This window comes from Schistocerca piceifrons, chromosome 2, assembly GCF_021461385.2.
Source record: "Schistocerca piceifrons isolate TAMUIC-IGC-003096 chromosome 2, iqSchPice1.1, whole genome shotgun sequence".
NCBI classification, from domain to species: Eukaryota; Metazoa; Arthropoda; class Insecta; order Orthoptera; family Acrididae; genus Schistocerca; species Schistocerca piceifrons.
The window spans coordinates 492,644,822-492,668,859 of NC_060139.1; the positions used below are offsets into that span (position 1 = coordinate 492,644,822).

Consider the following 24,038-nt stretch of genomic DNA (forward strand, 5'->3'; position numbering starts at 1 on the left):
CCGGAAAACATATTACGTCGTCCCACATACACCTCACGAAAGAAAATGATGAAAAATTTCGATAATTTAGAACTAATATAGAGGTTTCTCGACAATCATTTTCCTAAGCACCTTTTCCGAGTGAAACAGGGTATGGGGAATCAGCTAGTGGTGCCACACACAGTTAGGTGGCTTACTGAGTATAATGTAGATGTAGTGCAAGAGAAGGTGCCGCTTTCACGCCGTAACTGGGAATTGCCGATGGCTGTAACCGCTTGGCGAGTTGTTAAGGAACGTCCTTGTCAACAGTATACCCTTATTCATTTTAGAACAGAATATCAGGCGGGAGGCTATTGTCCCTTGATAAGTCGGTGGCTGCCGCCGCACGTAGCGCCATAGTCAGCAACTGCCGGCTTGGGAGCCAACGCAGCACACGCCAGCAACGAGAAGCAGTGGTGTTAGCGAAACTGCTTCCGAAATTTATCAGACGCAGCCGATAGCAGCCTTACTAATTCATGGATATTTATGATAGCCTGCTAGCCAGTGGTTCATGGTGTGGGTTCCTGTAGTCTTGTCCTAGTTCATGAACTACGGGCAACGTATGAGTGGCCAAGTAAGTGGTCCCGACAGTCGGGATACCAGTTACTTTGGAATAAGGCTGGGCATCTCGGACATATTCTGAGTCGTGGTCACCGTTGTGCTCATACGGCAAAGACTACCAAATCCACCGGTTAGTCCTTCAACCGTTAGGGGTAAAACTCAATGGGACTCAGGGCAAGTAAGGCTAGCAACCTGCTTCCCTGGTACTTTAAATATGATGCTGGCAACAATCAGAGCAAAATGCCTCGGACCTTTGGAGGTGACGGAGTCCCACCTCTAACTGACAAACCAGGGACTCCTAAGATACGACTTGACAAACAAATGGTAATGAGATGGGGAGCTATTAATATCAATGGGGGCTACTCTGGGAAGAAAGTAGAGCTGGCAGAGGCTGCAAGTAAGATGGGGCTGGACATTTTAGCTGTTAGTGACATTCGGGTAAGGGGTGAGAAAGAAGAGGAAGTGGGAGAATACAAGGTCTACCTGTCAGGAGTCAAAGCAGGAATTTCACAATGGGGTGTAGGGCTTTACATCAGGAAAGAAATGGAACCCAGCTTAGTTGCAGTAAGGTATATAAACGAACGACTGATGTGGATAGATTTGACAGTGTCTAGCAAGAAAATTAGGATTGTGTCAGTATATTCGCATTGTGAAGGGACAGATCAAGATAAGATGGATAGTTTTTATGAGGCACTCAGTGATGTAGTTGTTAGAGTAAAGGACAAGGACAGTGTTCTGCTCATGGGTGATTTTAATGCCAGGATTGGAAATCGAACAGAAGGGTATGATAAGGTTATGGGTAAATTTGGAGAGGATATGGAGGCCAACAGGAACGGGCAGCAACTCTTGGATTTCTGTGCCAGTGTGGGCTTAGTAATCACAAACTCCTTTTTTAAACATAAGAATATTCACCGGTATACTTGGGAAGGCAGGGGAACCAGATCTGTCATTGACTATATAATAACAGATCAGGAATTCAGGAAGGCTGTGAGGGACACACGTGTATTCAGGGGATTCTTTGATGACAGTGATCATTATTTAATCTGCAGTGAAATTGGGATTGTGAGGCCGAAGGTGCAGGAGGTCAGGTCCATATGTAGGAGGATAAGAGTGGAGAAACTTCAGGATAAGGAAATCAGGCACAAGTACATAATAGCGATCTCAGAAAGGTACCAGTTAGTTGAATGTAGTCAATTACAGTCATTGGAGAAGGAATGGACGAGGTACAGGGACACAGCACTAGAAGTGGCTAAAGAATGTCTTGGAACAGTAGTGTGTAAAAGTAGGATGAAGCAAACAGCTTGGTGGAATGACACAGTCAAGGCAGCCTGTAAAAGGAAAAAGAAGGCGTATCAAAAATGGCTACATACTAGAACGCAGGTAGACAGAGAAAGTTATGTTGAAAAAAGAAACAAAGCCAAACAGATAATTGCAGCATCCAAGAAGAAATCTTGGGAAGACTTTGGAAACTGGTTGGAGACTATGGGTGAAGCTGCTGGAAAACCATTCTGGAGTGTAATTAGCGGTCTTCGAAAGGGAGGTAAGAAGGAAATGACAAGTATTTTGGACAGGTCAGGAAAACTGCTGATGAATCCTGTGGATGCCTTGGGCAGATGGAGGGAATATTTTGAAGAGTTGCTCAATGTAGGTGAAAATACGATCAGCAATGTTTCAGATTTCGAGGTAAAATGGGAAAGGAATGATGATGGAAATAGGATCACATTTGAGGAAATGGAGAAAATGGTCAATAGATTGCAGTGCAATAAAGCAGCTGCGGTGGATGAAATTAAGTCAGAACTCATCAAATACAGTGGAATGTCAGGTCTTAAATGGCTACACAGGATAATTGAAATGGCTTGGGAGTCGGGACAGGTTCCATCTTTAAACATGGAAACAGAAAAGATTGTAACAACTACAGAGGTATCTCCTTAATCAGCGTTGTGGGTAAAATCTTCTCAGGTATTGTTGAAAGGAAAGTGCGAGTATTAGTTGAGGACCAATTGGATGAAAATCAGTGTGGGTTTAGGCCTCTTAGAGGTTGTCAGGACCAGATCTTTAGCTTACGGCAAATAATGGAGAAGTGTTATGAGTGGAACAGGGAATTGTATCTATGCTTTATAGATCTAGAAAAGGCATATGACTGGGTTCCAAGGAGGAAGTTATTGTCTGTGCTACGAGATTATGGAATAGGAGGCAAACTTTTGCAAGCAATTAAACGTCTTTACATGGATAGTCAGGCAGCAGTTAGAGTTGACGGTAAATTGAGTTCATGGTTCAGAGTAGTTTCAGGGGTAAGACAAGGCTGCAACCTGTCTCCATTGTTGTTCATATTATTTATGGATCATATGTTGAAAACAATAGACTGGCTGGGTGAGATTAAGATATGTGAACACAAAATAAGCAGTCTTGCATATGCGGATGACTTAGTTGTAATGACAGATTCGATTGAAAATTTGCAAAGTAATATTTCAGAGCTAGATCAGAAATGTAAGGACTATGGTATGAAGATTAGCATCTCCAAAACGAAAGTAATGTCAGTGGGAAAGAAATATAAACGGATTGAGTGCCAAATAGGAGGAACAAAGTTAGAACAGGTGGACGGTTTCAAGTGCTTAGGATGCATATTCTCACAGGATGGCAACATAGTGAAAGAACTGGAAGCGAGGTGTAGCAAAGCTAATGCAGTGAGCGCTCAGCTACGATCTACTCTCTTCTGCAAGAAGGAAGTCAGTACCAAGACTAAGTTATCTGTTCACCGTTCAATCTTTCGACCAACTTTCTTGTATGGGAGCGAAAGCTGGGTGGATTCAGGTTACCTTATCAACAAGGCTGAGGTTACGGATATGAAAGCAGCTAGGATGATTGCAGGTACTAGTAGATGGGAACAATGGCAGGAGGGTGTCCACAATGAGGAAATCAAAGAAAAACTAGGAATGAACTCTATAGATGTAGCAGTCAGGGCGAAGAGGCTTAGATGGTGGGGTCATGTTACACGCATGGGAGAAGCAAGGTTACCCAAGACACTCATGGGTGCAGCAGTAGAGGGTAGGAGGAGTCGGTGTAGACCAAGGAGAAGGTACCTGGATTCGGTTAAGAATGATTTTGAAGTAATAGGTTTAACATCAGAAGAGGCACCAGTGTTAGCACTGAACAGGGGATCATGGAGGAATTTTATAAGGGGGCTATGCTCCAGACTGAACGCTGAAAGGCATAATCAGTCTTAAATGATGATGATGATGATGATGATGATGCTAGCCAGTGCTTCTCCAACAGCAGCAGTCCTGCACCGGAAGGGACAAGAGCCTGTAGCCATAGGGCGGTGAGGATTTCATTCATTCTGCTCTTCTTGTTTATTCAGCTCTTGTAGGGGCTTAGTCGGAGCTGTGGTGCTGTGCTTCGAAGATGCTGGCTAGCTTCTTCCACTTCGTCAGCTTCCTGAATATTCTTTGGTTCCGAATAAGCCTTTTCGTGAAACGGTGTCTAGTCTTCAGGCTGACGGTCTCTTCCGTCTGTATGACATGCTCACCAGTAGCTGGTCTCAACCGACGTAATCGTGGTGCAACAATATGCTGCTTACACACCTGTCTGAAGAGTTGAATGACGCAACGATTTTTGCACTTCTTACCCAAGCCATTCCCACTTGACTTTTTTTATATCTAAAACCGGTACGCTGTCTGCCACATGGGCTGGAGCTCTGTGTAGTTTCCGCAGCTTGCCTACGGTGGCATTGGTTTCTGTGCAGTGCCAGAAACGGTGCTAGTGTCGTACGTGAAACACCCTGCACTACACATCACAATACCGTCGGCTCTCTCATGTCTCATGAACTGTTTGAGTTGAATGTGGGCATGAATGCACCAAAATGGCAAAAACCTGTGACGGATCTTTTCAAACCATTGTAATGACCCAGAAAATCTATTTCAGTTATCTTTTCAAGGGGCATCTGACTTCAGATAATATATTTTCTGAAGAATTTTTCATAGTTTAAGATATTCAGCCTGGGTTACAATATTATACTCATTCATTTAAATTCAGGTTTGTTGTCAAAGTTTCAAATGTATGGTTCCCTTCTTGAGGACAAGGACGAAAATTAAAGACGAGGATATAAGACATTTTAACGGCTGTATAGCATACATCATCAGAACAAAAATATCTCAACACCCCTACATTCACCACTAGATGTCATGAGAGGCCCTTCGGCCAGTATAAAAGGTTTATATTTATGAATTACGGCGTAAAAAAGAAATTAAGGACTTGGGATTAGGATAATTTGAAAGAACTTAAGGTTACTGAGATTCCAACTCAAGCAATAGGAAACTATTTACTGAAAAAGGAAAAATACAATAGAAAACGAAATAGTAGCTTTGCGGGCTTAAATAGCGAAGACAGCAAAAGAGCGACTAGGCAAGAAATCCTTGGATATCACATGAGATAATGAAGGCATAATGTAATAATAGAGGGACTGAATTAGCCAATGTAAATATACAGGTCAAAAAATAAGACTGACAAATACTCACGGAACACAATGGCTACAAGAGAAAAGCAAAGGTGTAGAAGCGTTGTTGACTATGGGAAAGAGAGATGCTGCGTACTGGAAGCTTAAAGAAATCTTTCGAAAAAGGAAAAGTTGCTGTATGAATGTCAAGAACACAGGTCATAAAAGTATTACTAAATATACGCGGGTTGGAACTTTAATAGTAGCAACTATTTATTTACAGCTCGTACAAAATAGATACATGTTTCAAAGTCTTACTGACCTTCAAGGTAGTCACCAGTATTGTGTATAGCCCGTTGCCAGCGATGTGGAAGTCGTAGGATATTCTTAGCGGTGCCAGTTGTGTTGACAGTTCGAGCGGCGCAGTCTACTGCCCGACGAATTTGTAGCAGTTCTGAAGCGAATCCCGTGAAGTGTTTCCTTCAGTTTAGAAATCGAGTTGAACTCACGAGGGCTTAAGTCAGGGGGGTGCAATAGGTGGTATAGCATCCCATCAGTGAAACAAATCAGTAACAGCTTGCACCGTACGTGCTTGAGCATTGTCCTGCAAAATGATGGTCAGGTCCTGCAGAAAGTGTCATCACTTCGGTCTCTAAGCTGGTTGTAGGTTGTGTTCCAAAAATGAACAGCATAGAGACAAACGTGATGACACTTTCTGCAGAACCTGACCATCATTTTGCAGGACAATGCTCAAGCACGAATAGTGCAACTGTAACTGATTTGTTTGACTGATGGGGCTGCTAAGTGCTGTACCACCTACTGCACTCCCCTGACTTAAGCCCTCGCGAGTTCAACTCGGTTTCGAAACTGAAGGAAACACTTCACGGCAATAGACAGCGCCGCTCGAACTGTCAACACAACTGGCACTACTAAGAGTATCCTACGACTTCCACTGGTTATACACAATATTGGTGACTACTTTGAAGGTCAGTAAAAATTTGAAACACGTATCTACTCTGTACGAGCTGTAAATAAATAGTTGCCACTATTAAAGCTCCAACCCTCGTAGAAAATAATTGTGGAAGGAGTATATTGGATGGTTTGAAAAAAGATTCTGACAACATTGTGGAAATGGAAGAGGAAGTAGATGTTTACGAGATGGAAAACATAATAATGCGAGAATGTGTCGTTTTAAGGCACCTTGAGTACACGACATGCCCTCACAATACGCGACATACCCTCACAATTATTATAATTTTTGAGAGACGAAACTGTTCCCTGAGAAGGCAAGAAAATCATACTAGTAAAATATCCCTAGCCGCCAAGAAGAATGTAGTTATCCCAATACCAAAGCAGGTAGTTAGTGATAGAAAAAACCGTCAACTTAATAAGTCATAATTGCAAAACATTAACATGAATTGTGAGATCAACTTCATTCCGGAGAAATGTTGGGCACACGAGGCAACACTTAGCAAACCAACATTTGGAGCATTTGTAGATTAGAAGACAGATTTTTTCAAAGCTGACTATAGTTTGCTCTTTGAAATTATGAAGGTATCAAGGGTAAAATAAACTAAGTGAAAGGCTTTTTACATTTTGCATGAAAGTAGAAGAATCGAGGACATGGAAGGGATGAAGTAATTGAGAAGGGATTGACAAAAGAGTGAGACAGTGTTGTAGCCGGACCACTGTATTATTCATTCTGTTTCCTTGGCAAGCTATGAGAGAAAGCAAGGAGAAATTTGCAAACGGAATTAAAATTCAAGTAACAGTAGTTGAAAACTTGTTAATCAATGACAGGCGAAGGTATTGTAAGAACCGTTGAACTGAGTCGATAGTGCTTAGAAAAGAGTACAAGATGAATATCAACAAAAGTAAAACACGGGTTACGGAATATAGTTGAATTAAATCACGTGGTGCTAATGGAATTAGGTCAGAAACCGAGAAACTAAAAATAGTAATAAGTTTTGATATGTAGGCAGCAAAATAACTGATTGCCAAAGCCGAGAGAATATAAAATGCTGAATAACAATAGCAAGAGAAGCTTTTCCATAGAAGAAGGATCGCTGATACTGAATATAAAATTAAATGTGAGAAAGTTAACTGTACTGTAGTGTGGTGTAGTGTAACCTTGTAAGAACGTGACACGTGGACGACAAACAGTGAGCACAAGAAGAAAGTAAAAGCTTCTGAAATGTGGTGCCACAGAGAATGCTGGAGATAGGATGGATAGAGTGGAGGACCAATGAAGAGGTACTGAAATTATCTGGAGGAAAATATGTTGATGGCACAACCGAACTAAATGAAGGGTATGTTAACAGCACACAGTCTGGAGCATCAAAAAATAGTTAATTTGATAATTGAGGAAAGTGGGGTGGAAACTGTAGACGAAGCCAAGGCTCGCCTACTGTAAGATGTAGGTTGCAGTAGTTACGCACAAATGAAGACGCTTCCAGAGGATGGACTAGCGTGCAGAACTACATCAAACCAGTCTTTGAATTGAAGATCACGACCGTAATAACATGTCGTTAAAAGTTATAAAAATCTTAGCTCCATACGAAGTACATAAATGTTTATTGGAATGCATTTACGCTTCTCTTGTCGTCACTTACACACTCTTATTTGTGTATGTGTATAGATGAAGATATGAATACCTCTAAAAAATGCAGACTACTAATTTTAGAATGTATTGTGACCTATACAGTGTGATGCCTGAATGTCTACCCTCTTACAATCGGATTTTTGCAAATAACTGCAATAAAAATATGTTATTAGAAATAGATATTTCTAAATATAAAGAACGCACTAAGCGAAAGAAAGAAAATAGGTAAAATGAGAGAAAATTGTTTTTTAAGTATTTGAGCGTAATTGCGATTGTCATGCCAGCATTAATTGTTGTATTGTTAATTGTAAGAGCATTGTGTTTCGTTTATTCAGGTAAAATACAATTGCTGCCAGAATCATTAAGTGTGTAAATGAGTCCCTTGAAACTGTTTGTACGGTGCATGTAATTGCCACAGCTAACACATATTACTTCTCTGCACTGCACTGGTTACTTCCACAAATAATAGATTATTGCTTCAAGCCATCCACAAGAAATCACCAACTTAACAATGTAAGCTGAGCAGTAGTTTGTCATGGTGTCCTCTAGAGGAAGTGTGTAATCAGTTCTGTTTCTGTCCAAGTTCACTGTCCATTGAGACATACTGTTAGAGAAAGCTATACTGAAGAATTACCATATCATCATAATGTTCAGTCTACGGATGGAGTCTAAAAGTCGTTGCTTGTCGACAATTAGAGCAGCGAATGCCACGAAATAATGCTGAAGGAAGGGTATCTCTGCGCCCTGTTCGTCTGACAGATGTAGAGGGTAAACTAAAATTCCGCCGACAAACTTTCAGGGCTTGTAGTACGGTCCAAAACAAGAGAACACGTGTAGTAAACATGGGCTCTAAAATGCATAGCTGAAGAGCTATAAGCATTCGTTCAGTAGAAGAGATGAGTTTCACAGTAGCGAAACCTCTTAAGGTGCGCATTTTAGAGCTCGTGTTTACTAGACATTTGTTTTTCTTGGTACATAGTACCATCTCTGAAAGTTAGTCGGTGGAGTTGTGGTTCATCCTGTAGTTAGCACTGTTGACCATTCGCCGCAGCTAAATCATCGATGACAGGTACAGGCGTCCCACTCCATCGCCATCGGACGCATCACCAATACGCATATGAGTGTCTACTGACATTCATTGTCTTCCACAAGCGCTTCACGCTAATGGGGCCATGAATGAAAGTGAGGAATGGTTAATGTATAAATGAATCCAGCTTATGGAGAACTATCGTTTGCAACTAACGTTGGGATTCCCAAGAGTAACCTTTTTTCTGTCAGTTTTCTTGCTTCTGTTTAACTGTTATCAAAACTAATGTGGATGTAAACGTAGAAGTAATGAAAGGAAGAATATAAAATAGCCCAGTGTTAAATTCAAGATAACAGACTGTAGAGTAACTGAAATAAATAAGTAAATCTATACATATTACAAATTGAAGTCTCCCGCGGCGTTTTTCTGATTGTTTGTGAAAGGTAATCAGAGGAACTACTGTAGTTATTTTTGATACGGTTTTCATCAATAGATAAGACTGTTTCATGTTGAAGGTTTTGTGTACATAATTCATTAGCGCCATTGAGACATACTGTTAGAGAAAGCTATACTAAAGAATTACCATATCATCATAATGTTCAGTCTACGGATGGAGTCTAAAAGTCGTTGTTTGTCGACAATTAGAGCAGCGAATGCCACGAAATAATGCTGAAGGAAGGATATCTCTGCGCCCTGTTCGTCTGACAGATGTAGAGGGTAAACTAAAATTCCGCCGACAAACTTTCAGGGCTAACTGAGGCCAGAAGAACCCCTAAAACCTAAACATCAATGGGAAATGCTTCAATGGAGTGTCCTCTTTTAACTACTTGGGAGCTCTAATAACAAATGATAACAGTATTGGAAAGGCTATAACGGAAAGAATACAAGCAGGAAACAGAGCAAATATGCAGCTTTTCAAAAGTAGCCTTGTTACAAGAAAAACTAAATTGCTAATATATAATTCCCTAGTCCGCCCAGTTATCACATACGGCTCAGAGGTATGGACGTTGACAGAACACGATAAAAATGCTCTAAGAAGCATTGAGCGGAAAATACTACGCAAAATCTATGGGCCAATAAGGGAGTAAGAAGGCTGGAGAATACACTACAATGCTGAATTACAGGAGTTAATACAAGGCAGGGACATAGTAAAATTTGATGAATCACAGCGAATACGATGGCCAGGACACTTGGAGAGAATGGCAGAGGATAGAATTCCAAAGAAAATGATGAAAGGTACGATCCTTTCAGTTAGGCGAAAAGGGAGACCTAGAAGAAGATGGATCGATGAGGTAATAATGGATATCAGCAATATGGGATTCCGGGGGTGGAAAACAGCAGCAAATAACCGAGAAGTGTGGAGGAAGATTGTTGAAGAAGCCAAGGCTCACCAAGGGCTGTAGAGCTACTGGAGAAGAAGAAGAAGAAGAAGAAGAAGAATTCATTAGCGCCAGGAAAATCGCCCGGTCATAGATACTTAGTGCCACCAAAGCAGGTGCGTTTCGCTAGTTAGCACATAACTGCCATTTTATTCAGAGAAGGGTGAAAACACTTCCGTCATTAACCGTTAGGTGTTACATGTCGAAGTCGAGTGTGCATGCTGTATATTGGTTGCATGACTGAACCGCCTGTGTATTCTAATGTTGAGAAGCAAATACGCTTGTACCCACGTGAACATGTCTCGCTACTAAATTCCTGGGACGTTAAAAACATCTAAATAATTTTATTGCGACAATTTAATACTGGCTTCATACTAGTAACGAGGATACACTGTCGCGCAATGACAACCGTTTCTCTGTGTCATTACTGCCAAATTCTTTCGATATCTTCGGCACGTTGTATGCTTGACACGTAGAGAATACAGCTCTAAGAACTCATCCCACTGCAGAGTGGAAGATTGGCACCTAGTGAATCAGATTAGCAGACGGCCCTTAAACAATAAATACTCTCTCGCGCAATTATAATGAGATTTCTAAATCACCCGTAACAACACAGAAACCAATTTACCGGTCAGTGATTTAAAAATTTCAAAAAATGGAAGGCTAACTGTCCGTCAAATGAAATGAGAATCAAGTACCATGTTGTGCTGTGTTTACGTGGATATAGACGTGGTCCGTGGGGACATGATTTTGTTTAGTATTCTGTGGCACCTATTCTATGTTTCATGAAATCCTTCTCTACATCTTAAATTATGTAACATAATGCCATATGGATGAATGACCGAGCGAGGTGGCGCAGTGGTTAGACACTGGACTCGCACTCAGGCGGACGACGGTTCAATCCCGCGTCCGGCCATCCTGATTTAGGTTTTCCGTGATTTCCCTAAATCGCTCCAGGCAAATGCCGGGATGGTTCCTTTCAAAGGGCACGGCCGACTTCCTTCCCCATCCTTCCCTAATCCGATGAGACCGATGACCTCGCTGTCTGGTCTCCTTCCCCAAAACAACCAACCATGGATGAATGGTTGGAAGAAACCAAAGGACAGGCTCAGCTTCCTAAGTCGAAAGGTTTTCCCTATCGTTCGCGCCCGCAAGCACCTTTCCTTTGCGAAATTTGAGTGCTGCAAGTACATCTGTTAGGCGTAGATGACAATAATGGTGTGTGTGTGTGTGTGTGTGTGTGTGTGTGTAGTGCAGCGTCGTGTTCGTGTTGGAGATGATGACAGAAGGGGGAGGGTGAAAAGAGGAGCCAACATATAGCTCACCACTCTCAAAGAACAGCAAGGGAGGCGCCGAGCTTACGTTCCCACCCGAAAAAAAATTGTTCAAATGGCTCTAAGCACTTTGGGACTTAACATCTGAGGTCAACAGTCCCCTAGACTTAGAACTACTTAAACCTAACTGACTTAAGGACATCACACACATCCATACCCGAGGCAGAATTTGAACCTGCGACTGTAGCAGTCGCGTGGTTCCGGACTGAAGCGCCTAGAACCGCTTGGCTACAGCTGCCGGCGTTCCCATCCGACAAACGAATCACGGTCGATAGTGTCACATGCCCTCGCTGCATGAGACACTGCGGAGAGGTTTCGAATTGAACCCAGGAGCTTGGCGTAAGGGGTGCGATCAGGGACTTCACATTCACACCCCTCCGACCCTGTCTGCCGTAAAGGCAAAGAGAAAGCATTCAACAGCACGCGCTGTATCCATACTTTCACCCGTCCAAGGACTGATCACGCCTGACGGTGCTTCAGTTCGGTGAACTGACGGGAACAGGTTTTTGTGCCGCGTCACGGCCGTTGAGTACACGTAGTAAGTATGTAACACTATGTATTAGCAAGAAGCTGATCGATCCGGTAGAGTGGAAGATAGTGTAGTAGAAACCTTCCGGTTGAACACGTGCTGTGTAAGTTCGACAATACACCTTTCAAAAGTCTTCTCAATGTCCGTCATCTATGGTCAACGGCACTGTACGTAGGACTGTCATATTACCATGGCTATCACTATTATCTCTATACAGGGCGTTTGTTTTAACTTGAGACAGCTAAATATCTAGAAAATGATGCATACTGCGAAAAAAGTGTTTTACACTCCTGGAAATTGAAATAAGAACACCGTGAATTCATTGTCCCAGGAAGGGGAAACTTTATTGACACATTCCTGGGGTCAGATACATCACATGATCACACTGACAGAACCACAGGCACATAGACACAGGCAACAGAGCATGCACAATGTCGGCACTAGTACAGTGTATATCCACCTTTCGCAGCAATGCAGGCTGCTATTCTCCCATGGAGACGATCGTAGAGATGCTGGATGTAGTCCTGTGGAACGGCTTGCCATGCCATTTCCACCTGGCGCCTCAGTTGGACCAGCGTTCGTGCTGGACGTGCAGACCGCGTGAGACGACGCTTTATCCAGTCCCAAACATGCTCAATGGGGGACAGATCCGGAGATCTTGCTGGCCAGGGTAGTTGACTTACACCTTCTAGAGCACGTTGGGTGGCACGGAATACATGCGGACGTGCATTGTCCTGTTGGAACAGCAAGTTCCCTTGCCGGTCTAGGAATGGTAGAACGATGGGTTCGATGACGGTTTGGATGTACCGTGCACTATTCAGTGTCCCCTCGACGATCACCAGTGGTGTACGGCCAGTGTAGGAGATCGCTCCCCACACCATGATGCCGGGTGTTGGCCCTGTGTGCCTCGGTCGCATGCAGTCCTGATTGTGGCGCTCACCTGCACGGTGCCAAACACGCATACGACCATCATTGGCACCAAGGCAGAAGCGACTCTCATCGCTGAAGACGACACGTCTCCATTCGTCCCTCCATTCACGCCTGTCGCGACACCACTGGAGGCGGGCTGCACGATGTTGGGGCGTGAGCGGAAGACGGCCTAACGGTGTGCGGGACCGTATCCCAGCTTCATGGAGACGGTTGCGAATGGTCCTCGCCGATACCCCAGGAGCAACAGTGTCCCTAATTTGCTGGGAAGTGGCGGTGCGGTCCCCTACGGCACTGCGTAGGATCCTACGGTCTTGGCGTGCATCCGTGCGTCGCTGCGGTCCGGTCCCAGGTCGACGGGCACGTGCACCTTCCGCCGACCACTGGCGACAACATCGATGTACTGTGGAGACCTCACGCCCCATGTGTTGAGCAATTCGGCGGTACGTCCACCCGGCCTCCCGCATGCCCACTATACGCCCTCGCTCAAAGTCCGTCAACTGCACATACGGTTCACGTCCACGCTTTCGCGGCATGCTACCAGTGTTAAAGACTGCGATGGAGCTCCGTATGCCACGGCAAACTGGCTGACACTGACGGCGGCGGTGCACAAATGCTGTGCAGCTAGCGCCATTCGACGGCCAACACCGCGGTTCCTGGTGTGTCCGCTGTGCCGTGCGTGTGATCATTGCTTGTACAGCCCTCTCGCAGTGTCCGGAGCAAGTATGGTGGGTCTGACACACCGGTGTCAATGTTTTCTTTTTTCCATTTCCAGGAGTGTATGTTAAAAGTTACTTTAGTAAAGGGGACATCAATCTATGCTACAACTGGCCACGTCCTAACCAACCTTCGTACGCCAAAAAAATAAGTACGGTATACTCCGACCATTGTTTCCCATTCGTAGTAGATGGCGTTGTAATCGACAAATATCAAAAGTGCCTGTTTTTGCCGTTAAGAAGTGACAGCAGTCACGTAGCTGGCGACGATCTTTTTTGAGGTGGCTGCCCGAAAAGAACAGATCACAGCCTGCTCTGTGGTCAGTAGTATCGCATAGTTCCCAGAAGACCGACAAGTGTAGCGGCGGTCAGTTAGCGAAGTTATCATCGCTTGTGGTGGAGCCGCTAAAACGATGGCCACAGTCTCCGTCATAGACGCGTAGTCGTCCATTGACAGCAAAGCTATAAGACCGAGCTTGCCAGCAAACTCGTCATTCCATAGTGCTGCGTACCTCTTGTCACGGTAAAGCATATCTCAGACGTTACATTACGTACTTACGGTATTTTATGGCAGTGTGTGACTGCAGTGTGTGGTGCTGCGCCGTGGTGTTGCAGGGCGGCGCGCGCGGCTGCTGGTGGCGGCGGCGTGGCTGCTGAGCGCCGTCTTCTCGGTGCCCATCGCCGTCCTCTACCACGAGCGGCCCGTCGAGGGTGAGTCCATTCACCACCTACTCAACACACCTCTTCAAGTTACAACTTCTCCTGTCACGAAATTTCTCTCTGTACGCTCGTTGGACACTGCGGAAAGCTACATCATATCCTGTGCGCACGCCAACAAGTTCCTGTAACGAGTAACGCTCCTTCTTCGACAACCAGTCACGGTCACCCCACCATGGACACACCTCGTTATGGACCGTACAAGAGTTGGACGAAAATATTGAAACATAGCGGGACATGCCTGCTTGAACATAACTGCGCATCCAGAATAAGATTTTCACTCTCCATCGGAGTGTGCGCTGATATAAAACTTCCTGGAAGATTAAAACTGTGTGCCGGCCCGATACCCGAACTCGAGACCTTTGCCTTTCACGGGAAAGTGCTCTACAAACTGAGCTACCCAAGCACGACTCACGCAATATCCTTTCTTTCAGGAGTGCTCGTTCCGCATGGTTCGCAGGAGAGCTTCTGTAAAGTTTGGAAGGTACGAGACGAGATACTGGTAGAAGTGAGGCTGTGAGAACGGGGCGTGAGTCGTGCTTGGGTAGCTCAGTTGACAGAGCACTTGCCCGCGAAAGGCAAAGGTCCCGAGTTCGAGTCTCGGTCCGGCACACAGTTTTAATCTGCCAGGAAGTTTCATAACTGCGCATGCTAGTCAATCCCACAGGTTGCGTTATGGTACCTGACTACCAGCGGCACCTGACTAACGTCCTCATTACTTTGCAGGTATCAGTCGTAGTCAGAACAGTGTTCTGTGTAGTTTTGGGTACATTATGTTGGAGCTAAATGTATTCGAACGCTGTCTAATTGTTGGTATTCATGTGGTGGATGCTTCCACGAAAAAGCATCATTCGCTAAATCACAACACCGAGGAAAGTATGTGATCTTGACAGACGGCTATTGAAGAGGACTGTGAAGAAAAATAAGGGGACATCAGCAGCAAAAGCCACTGCACAACTGAATATCACACGATAGCACCCATCGGTGATGCAGATGTCCGTAACAGGGAAACGAGGTGCCGAATCCCTAAAACCTGTGCTATTGACCAATGGAAGTAAGTCATTTGGTCGGTTGAGTCTGGTTTTGCACTGTTTCCAATTTCTAGCTGAGTTTGCATATTACGAAGCACGGTGGAGGGTTAGGTGATCATATGGGCATTCATATCGTGGTATTCCATGGACCCGATTTTTATCCTGCAAGGTCGCATTACTGCCAAGGATTGTCTCACCATTTTGGCTGATCAGATCCATCCCATAGTACAGGATGACAATAATTGAACTATATGAAATAAAATCGTCCTAGCTTCTGAACGGTTTGCGTGAGGAGGTTCAAACTGCATGGTTGGTCGCGGGCATGATGGCAATTAGTATGTGCAAGATGGTTTCGTTTAGCGACGAAGCCCACTTTCATTTACAGGGGTTCGTCAATAAGCAAAATTAGCGCATTAGGGGGACTGAGAATCCGCATTTCGCGTCCGAGAAGTCTCTTCACCCTTAATTGATGATGACTGTGTGGTGTTCAGTGTCGAGTCAAGGAATAATCGGTGCGATATTCCTTGATTGCACGGTGACTACCGAACGGTACGTGAAGGTTTCTGAAGATAATTATCCAAAGTGAACCTATTTCGACAAGATATGGTTCATCCAAGACGGAGCTCGACCCCATCGAAGCAGGAGAGTGTTTGACGTCCTGGATGAGCACTGTAAGGACCGCATTCTGGCTCTGGGGTACCCAGAGGCCACTGGCACGGGCGTCGTTTGGTTCTCATATTCTCCGGATATGAACTCATGCTACTCATTTTTGTGGGGATATATTAAAGACAACGTGAACGACAATAATCCCGAAATCATTGCTGAGCTGAAAACAGCCATTCAAGAGGTCATCGACAGCACCAACGTTTCGACACTTTGCGGTTCATGCAGAATTTCGCTATTTGACTGCGCCACATCATCGCCAATGATGGCATGCATATCGAACATGACATAACCTAAACCGAATATCTCTCGTGACGTTGAAAGGGAGAGCTACGACACACTTCAGCTGGCAAAAGGGCTCCTGTTGTTCAGTTGTGAAAACTTTAAAATGCCTAAGGCCGAAACCCGTCAAAATGGCTCTGAGCACTATGGGACTTAACATCTGTGGTCATCAGTCCCCAAGAACTTACAACTACTTAAACCTAACTAACCTAAGGACATCACACACATCCATGCCCGAGGCAGGATTCGAACCTGCGACCGTAGTAGTCGCGCGGTTCCGGACTGAGCGCCTGAACCGCTAGACCACCGCGGCCGGCCCGAAACCCGTCATTTAAAATTTGCTGTACATAGAATCGTGCGAAGACAGCCCTGTGACTTTACGGAAAAACTATAACGCCAACAAGGACAAATTGTCGGTTGTCAGTAAGAGCTACTGTATCTAGTGTCGTGACAGCAGTTCACGTTTATGGGAGAACTGTGTCCACTAAACTTTTAATTGAAGAAGATTAGTGCTACGACGGGGATTAATGGACTTTCTTTATGTCTAGAAAAACCGTGCCAACTAAAATAGCGTGACGGGAATTGCATAAATAGTTCATCTTTAGTACAGTTACTGCTTCTAAACCATGGAAATGGACATAAGATGCTACAATATTGTCGGAGATAGAAGAATTACGCAACTGACACGTGGATATCTTTAATGTAGATCACCATCTCTATTTTTACACAGTTCTGTATTGCGGGGAGTTTAGACTTATTGAAGAAAAACGACAAAAGAGTACAAATGGCATCTCTGAAGTCAGCCGTGATGTCTAAAGCTATTTGAACGGGTGCATTGTACGTATCAATGGGTACCATGGGAACACTGAAGTAAAAGTGATATTTAAGCGACATCAAGTTATTTCGGGTGGCCACGTTAATCCACAGAGCTGCATCTCTTTGAAATTATCGCCCACAATAATTCTGGAATTTTGGTTTGTTTAATGAGTATGAGGGCAAAACAACAAATTTCACTGAACGACAGAGATCACGACACACTTAAAACTGGCAAAAAGGCTTCTTTTGTTCAGTTGCCAACACTTTACAATGCCTAAGGCCGGAACCCGTCATGTAAAATGTTTGGTTCAGCTGGACGTGCATGCATCGAAACTAGTACTGGGAGTTACGGATATCATGCGTAGGAAGAAAAATGTCAGACAAAGGAAACAAAACAGTAAGTCCTCCCTGGTTTCCACAACAGCCAGACTGTGGCCAGTCTTAGTAGGCAGAACTGTTTCATTGCGTGTAGTGGTATGACCTTCCACTAATGACCATTCCTTGCCCATATAGTCCAATATCTCGGAGGCTTTAATCTGTTTTTGATGTGAGAATAGGATTCAGACTGTTTTGTGTGCCAAAATTGGCTGTATCCTGCATTGGTCGTAAGAGCTGTATAGCGTTGCTCAACAGCAGTAGTTGTATATTCATAGGACGATGGCCTTACTGTTAGCGCAAGACAAAGCAGTTCCTCCACTACGTACAGCGTTAGATGACTCGTGTTGAGAGCGGCGTGTCGTGCCCGACAGGTCGGCTGCAGTGCTGGATCGACTTCCCGCAGGCGTGGCAGTGGCAGCTGTACATGACCCTGGTGGCGCTGACGCTGTTCGCGCTGCCCGCCGTCATCATCTCGGCCTGCTACACCGTCATCGTGTCCACCATCTGGAGCAAGGGCCGGCACATGGCGCCGCCGCCCCCGTACACCGACGCCAGGACCGGTAAGCGCACCACTTTTCTCGGCCGTCCTCATCCCAGCACTAGGCGAACAGCCTTCTCCTTAGATTGTACGTCCGAAGCTTTTTTTCCTTTGTGATTGTGACACTACTATCTTGAATTAGCACTGGGCATGCATTGAGATAGCCAAAGTTATGAGACAGGTACATGCACATATACAGATGACAGTAGTATCAAGTACACAATGTATAAAAGGGTAGTGCATTGGTGGAGCTGGTATTTGTATTAAGGCGATTCATGTGAAAAAGTGTCGACGTGATAATGACCGCGCGATGGGAAGTAACAGACTCTGAACGTGGAACTGTAGTTGGAGCTAGAAACATCGGACATTCCATTTCGGAAATCGTTGGAGAAATCAATATTCCGAGATTCACCGTATCAAGAATATGCTGAGAATACCTAATTTCAGGCATTACCTCTCGCCATGGACTACGCAACGGCCGACGAACTTCATATTAAGACCGTGAGAAGCGGCGTTTGCATAGAGTTATCAGTGCTAACCGAAAAGCAACACTGTGTGAAACAGTATTAGAAATTAAAGTGAAACATACGACAAACGTATCCGTTAGGACAGTGCAGCGAACTTTGGGGTTGATGGACTGTGGCAGCAGAAGACCAAAGCGTGTGACTTTGCTAACACCACGACGTCGCCTGCAGCGCATCTCTTGGGCTCGTGACAATTTCGGTTGGACTCTGCACGACTGCACGGTAAGAGCTGATGGCAGTGTTCGAGTGTGGTGCAGTCCCCACGAAGCCTTCGACCCAAGTTGTGAACAAGGCACTGTGCAAGTTGGTGGTGGTTCCATAACAGTGTGGGTAGTGTTTACATGGAAGGGACTGGGTCCTCTGATCCAACTGTAATTGACTGGAAATGTTTATGTTCGACTACTTGGAGACCATTTGGAGCCATTTATATACTTCATATTCCCAATCAAGGATGTCATGTCACCTGGGCCACAACTGTTCTCGAATGGACAGTTCGAGCGAACGATTTGGCAACCCAGATCGCCCGACATGAGTCCCAGCGTACGTTTATGGGACATACTCGAGAGGTCAGTTCATGTACAAAATCATGCACGGCAACACTTTCGCAGTTATGGACGGCAATAGAGGCAGCATGAATCAATATTTCTGCAGGGGACTTCCAAAGAGTTCTTAAGTCTGTGCCACATCATGTTGCTGCACCAAGCAGGGAAAAAGGAGGTCCGCCACGATATTAGGAGATATCTCATAACTTCTGTCACCTCAGTGCTAATAAAATCTTCTCCATGGCTAGACTTCATTTTGCCAGATGCGGGATCCGAGATTCTGGAATGTAGTTGAGGGTTTTGCGATTTGAGTACCTATTCAACCTTCGCCGACTTTTTATTTCAGAATACCACTGCAAAGTGTTCGTGTGAGTACTTGAAACCTTCAGTTTCCATTTTATGTTTGTTTTTTAAGTTCTTCTCAGCCACTGTAGCTTCACCTACAGCTGTCTGACTTACGTGGTGTATGCGGAAGAAGACAGACAGCATCAGAAGTCTGCAACATTCCCGTACATTACGATCTTTTGCCACCTCTGAGTTGACACTTTTTTAACCCCAAATATGTTTGATGAGAGAGTAATATCTGGCGAATCTGGGAACTAGGATAGCGACCAAAATACCAATCATAGTTTGCAACGTTAGTTACTAGCTCTAACGTGAATATCTATGTAATTACGATGTTGCAGTGTCTGCAGTGAATAATTACGATATTGCAGTGCATGCATGTTATTTCATTCTACAGCTGATGGTAGTCCTTATTCACAATTGCGAATTCATTTGATGTGTTCCGCAACGGCTGTGGTCGCCGCAGCGCCTGTTCCTTTAAACTTGCATGCACGCCCAAAAGAACTTTGCATCGTGATCAGCATAACACAGCCGCTACAGTATCGTAATTATCTGCCGATGCCGCCAAGCGACTTTAAGTACAACGTCTGACCTGTACGGGAATATACATAATGGATGTACGAGTACAGGTCATAGACGCATGGTTGACGACATATGGAGATTTGGGTGTAGCCGTGAGTCGTGCACGGATAGCCAAGTGGTCGCCGGCACGGTAGCTCAGCATGTTCGGTCAGAGAGCTATCTCCCCTCTGTAATAAAAAAAAAAAAACTGAGTGAACGGATCAAGAAACAACCTGAACTGGTGTCGTTGGACGTCCACCCCGAACGAGATCAGCATAAAAAAATAAATTGTAAGGCTACCACCCGCGATAAGAGGGAAATTCGGGTTCCAGTCCCGGTCCAGCACAAATTTTCACTGTCTTCACTCCGTTTTACAGCTGATAGTCCTTATTCGCAATTGCGAATTCATTTCATCTGTATGATTGTTACTGTATTGCTCCGCTAATGCAGCAGAATGCAATGGGGACGGAGATGGGTTGCAACACAGTTACTCAAATCCTTTATATCGATACATTGCTCACCTCTAGTTGGTAGTCAACCAGAGACGAATGATGAACTGAAATAAATCTTCGACCAGTTATTTTACTTTTCGTAATCTGTGTCAGCACTAAGTTCATCAATTAAAAACTACTTAAAATCAGATTACTGAATTTTACCTTGGTTTTCTAGCCACCTTCTGACCTTTCTGAAACAGAAAGCTGTTAGTATAGCCGTTAGTGACTGGCCAGATATGTTACCGATCATCTATATTTATTCAGTATTTGCAAGAAAAAGAGAGATGTGCCAGTTCCTTCTAAGTACGGTTTTTTTCCGCTTTTGCTGAGTCGCTCCAGCCCCTCAGCGACAGTGATTTCTTGTGCTCATGTAAGCGACTTCTTAAAATTAATTGATTTTCTGCATATCTAATTGTGTCGTTGGAATAGTTGCTTATTATTTGCGCACATCTCGTCGACGCTGTGGTCCTTGATCAGCAACAGGACGTGAACGTTGCATTTGAGAAGCTTGACCGACGGTAAGGTATTCACCCAAGGGCTGCTTCACAATTCACCATTCGACATGCTACACATCCTTGCACTGGTGTATACTGATGGACGACGTCTTAAGGGTCAACGTATCGTCTGCTATGGATCAGCATATGTGACGATGAACGATGTGCACAGGATTACTTATATAGTTCACAGCATTGTGCCCTGCAGGTAATTTTGTCATAGATTAGCACCTATTACGCATTTCAGAGTGGCTTATTGGATGAGTCATGGATCCAATCATACTGCTGTGTACTAGTGACTTCCTAAGATACTAAGGATGGCAACAGGAGAATACAAGATAGCCATGGCCATAACCATTTTAATAGTCACCAACCGCTGGATTATCACATATTCTCCTCTGGTAAATTCGCTTTAATAAGCGAGTGTCTCTTTTTTATGGCCAGCTACACTGAAGTGCCAAAGAAACTGGTACAGGCACGCATATTCAAATACAGAGATCCGTAAACAGGCAGCATACGGCGCTGCGGTCGGCAACGCCTATATATGACAACAAGTGTCTCGCGCCGTTGTTAGATAGGTTACTGCTGCTGCAATGGCAGTTTATCAAGGTTTAAGTGAGTTTCAACGGCGCGTTATAGTCGGCTACGAGCGACGGTAAACAGTATCTCCGAGATAGCGATGCAGAGAGAAATTTCCCGTCTGACCATTTCACGAGGGTAACATGAATATCAGGAATCCGGTAAAACATCAAATCTCTAACATTGCTGCGGCCGGAAAAATATCCTGCAAGAACGGGACCAACGGCGACTGAAGAGAATCGTTCAACGTAACAGAAGTGCAACCCTTCCGCAAATTGCTGCAGATTTCAATGCTGGGTCATCAACAAATATTAGCGTGTGAACCATTCAACGAAACATCATCGGTGTGGGATTCCGGAGTTGAAGGCCCACTCGAGTACACTTGATGACTGCCCGACACAAAGCTTTACGCCTCTCCTGGGCGCGTCAACACCGACATTGGACTCTTTATGACTGGAATCATGTTGCCTGGACGGAGGAGTCTCATTTCAAATTGTATCGAGCGGATGGAGGTATACGGGTATGGAGACAACCTCATGAATGCAGGGGCGCTGCATGTCAGCAGGGGACCGTTCAAGCTGATGGAGGCTCTGTAATGGTGTGGGGCGTGTGCAGTTGGAGTGACATGGGACCTCTCATACGTCAAGATACATCTCTGACATGTGACACGTACATGGCAGAACCATAGAACGTGTCACAGAGCCAGCAGGATACGTGCGTGATTCGAAAGGCAGTGGGATAACTTTACCGTACTCCTCTGACCACCAAACTCCCCGGAATTAAACCATATCGAGAATTTTTGGGACCACCAAGATCGGGATTTTCGCGCCACAGATCCTCGACCAAGATACCCAGCGCAGCTGACCACTGCACTGGAATCTACATGGCTCTACATCCCTGTCAGCACGTTCCATAACCTGGCTCACTCTCTTCCAGCACGTCTCGCAACGGTCCTCGCTGCGAAAATTTGTTATTCAGGCTTGTGAATTAATGTGACTGAACAGCGTACATAGAGACCCAAACAGTCGTTTCTTCAATATAGTGGTGGAACTTGAAATTTTCGCCCATTATTGGAAGGATCCAGATAAACTGCTCAATTGAAGAAACGATTTTCTGATCCATAACTTTTTTAATACTTTATACCGGCTTATACGCGCTGTAACAGTGAAAGCGCTACTACGGTTGCACCGGTCGGTGGGCTCAGCCTAGCGTCAACGAGACCAGCCTACCAGAGGAGTCCACGCTGTGCTTAGTGTGTTCCTGGGCCGTGCAACAGCACCCCCTGATGGAATACTCGCAGGAAAGAAGTACGCTAATGTGCAAGAACGAAGAAAATGTGTTCAAGACGCGATCTGTGAGATTTTTTTCTATTCTAGTTTTAGTTTTGTACACTGGACAAAATTTTATTTTTCTAACTGTTTTGTTTTAACACAGCGACTCTATCATCTTGATCTATAACATATAGAGGAAGACACTTCCTAGTAGACTTGCCCACGCTCTTTGATAATCCCTGCCTGCGGGGTAGTGTGTACTTCCATTAGTGACTCATGGAAGCTGAACACTGCGCCTGATGTTTGCTCCCCAACTACAATATGTATTATTATTATTTCTACCATTATTACTATTGCTATTATTATTATTATTAGGTGCGATTAGACTCTCTTGGAGTATGCGAAGTTATTGTTTTCCAACCTTCGGAATTTCCAAGCATCTCTCATTTTTTTTCTCCGTAGATTCTCTTTCTTTCTCCAGTGCACTTATTACCTTGCCTGATGGTGGTATCATTCTCTGGCAGTACTACGTCCCATTTGCTAGTTTATAGTCGCGCTTTCTGTTTAGTAAGCTGTTAATACTATTTGACATGAAAATAAAAGTCGGAAGAGGGAAAGAGAGGCCTTAATGATGAGACGAATGACGAAAATCGGCTAAACCTGTGTTCTACGCCTATCTCTAACACAAAGATGCCTGACCATGGAAAGATGGTTAATCAGTTTTGTGCGTCAGAATTAACTTCGCAATAAAATGACGCTTTTAACTGGCATCTGGCTTTCGTTTTCTGGAAAGTGCTATGAGCACTTAAGGCTGCGACAATGGCGGCCGATCCATTGCATCGTCGTGTTAATACGACCAACAACGAATATTTGCTAAAAAGCATTAAAAATATTAAATGAGGACAAGAAGTAAATTAAATAATACAAATGAATAAAGTAAATATTCATATTGTATCCCACCTCAGCTTATCTGACATCGTAAGAAACAACCTATTATCACATCCGTTCTCTGAGAGGGCTAGGACAAAGAAAAAAGGAGAACTGTGATACTAACCGTGAGAGTACATGTCATTATACTTTTTTTTTTGTCTGTATAGGTTTCTCTTGAAACGTCTGATGAACTTCTAGAGCTCTTTCTAAATGATTTTTGTCCTGCTGGAAGCAGGGTATGGTTTTGAATTGTTCTTTGTACATCGTAATTTTGTGACTGAGTCTTGTGAGAATCTTTGAGTATGCCCATAAAATTTTGCTATCTTCGTTTTTTGATGTCTGCCGCGA

General features: G+C 44.3%; 1 protein-coding gene across 1 annotated transcript in view; it reads left to right on the top strand.

Moving 5' to 3' along the window:
* The window catches only part of LOC124777022 (cardioacceleratory peptide receptor-like), a 297,735-nt gene that overhangs the window by 234,556 nt on the left and 39,141 nt on the right, over positions 1–24,038 (top strand). Inside the window, exons 4-5 of the mRNA XM_047252274.1 lie at positions 14,141–14,236; positions 17,784–17,972. Coding sequence (XP_047108230.1) covers positions 14,141–14,236; positions 17,784–17,972 — 285 coding nt within the window. The remainder of the gene's footprint in view (positions 1–14,140; positions 14,237–17,783; positions 17,973–24,038) is intronic.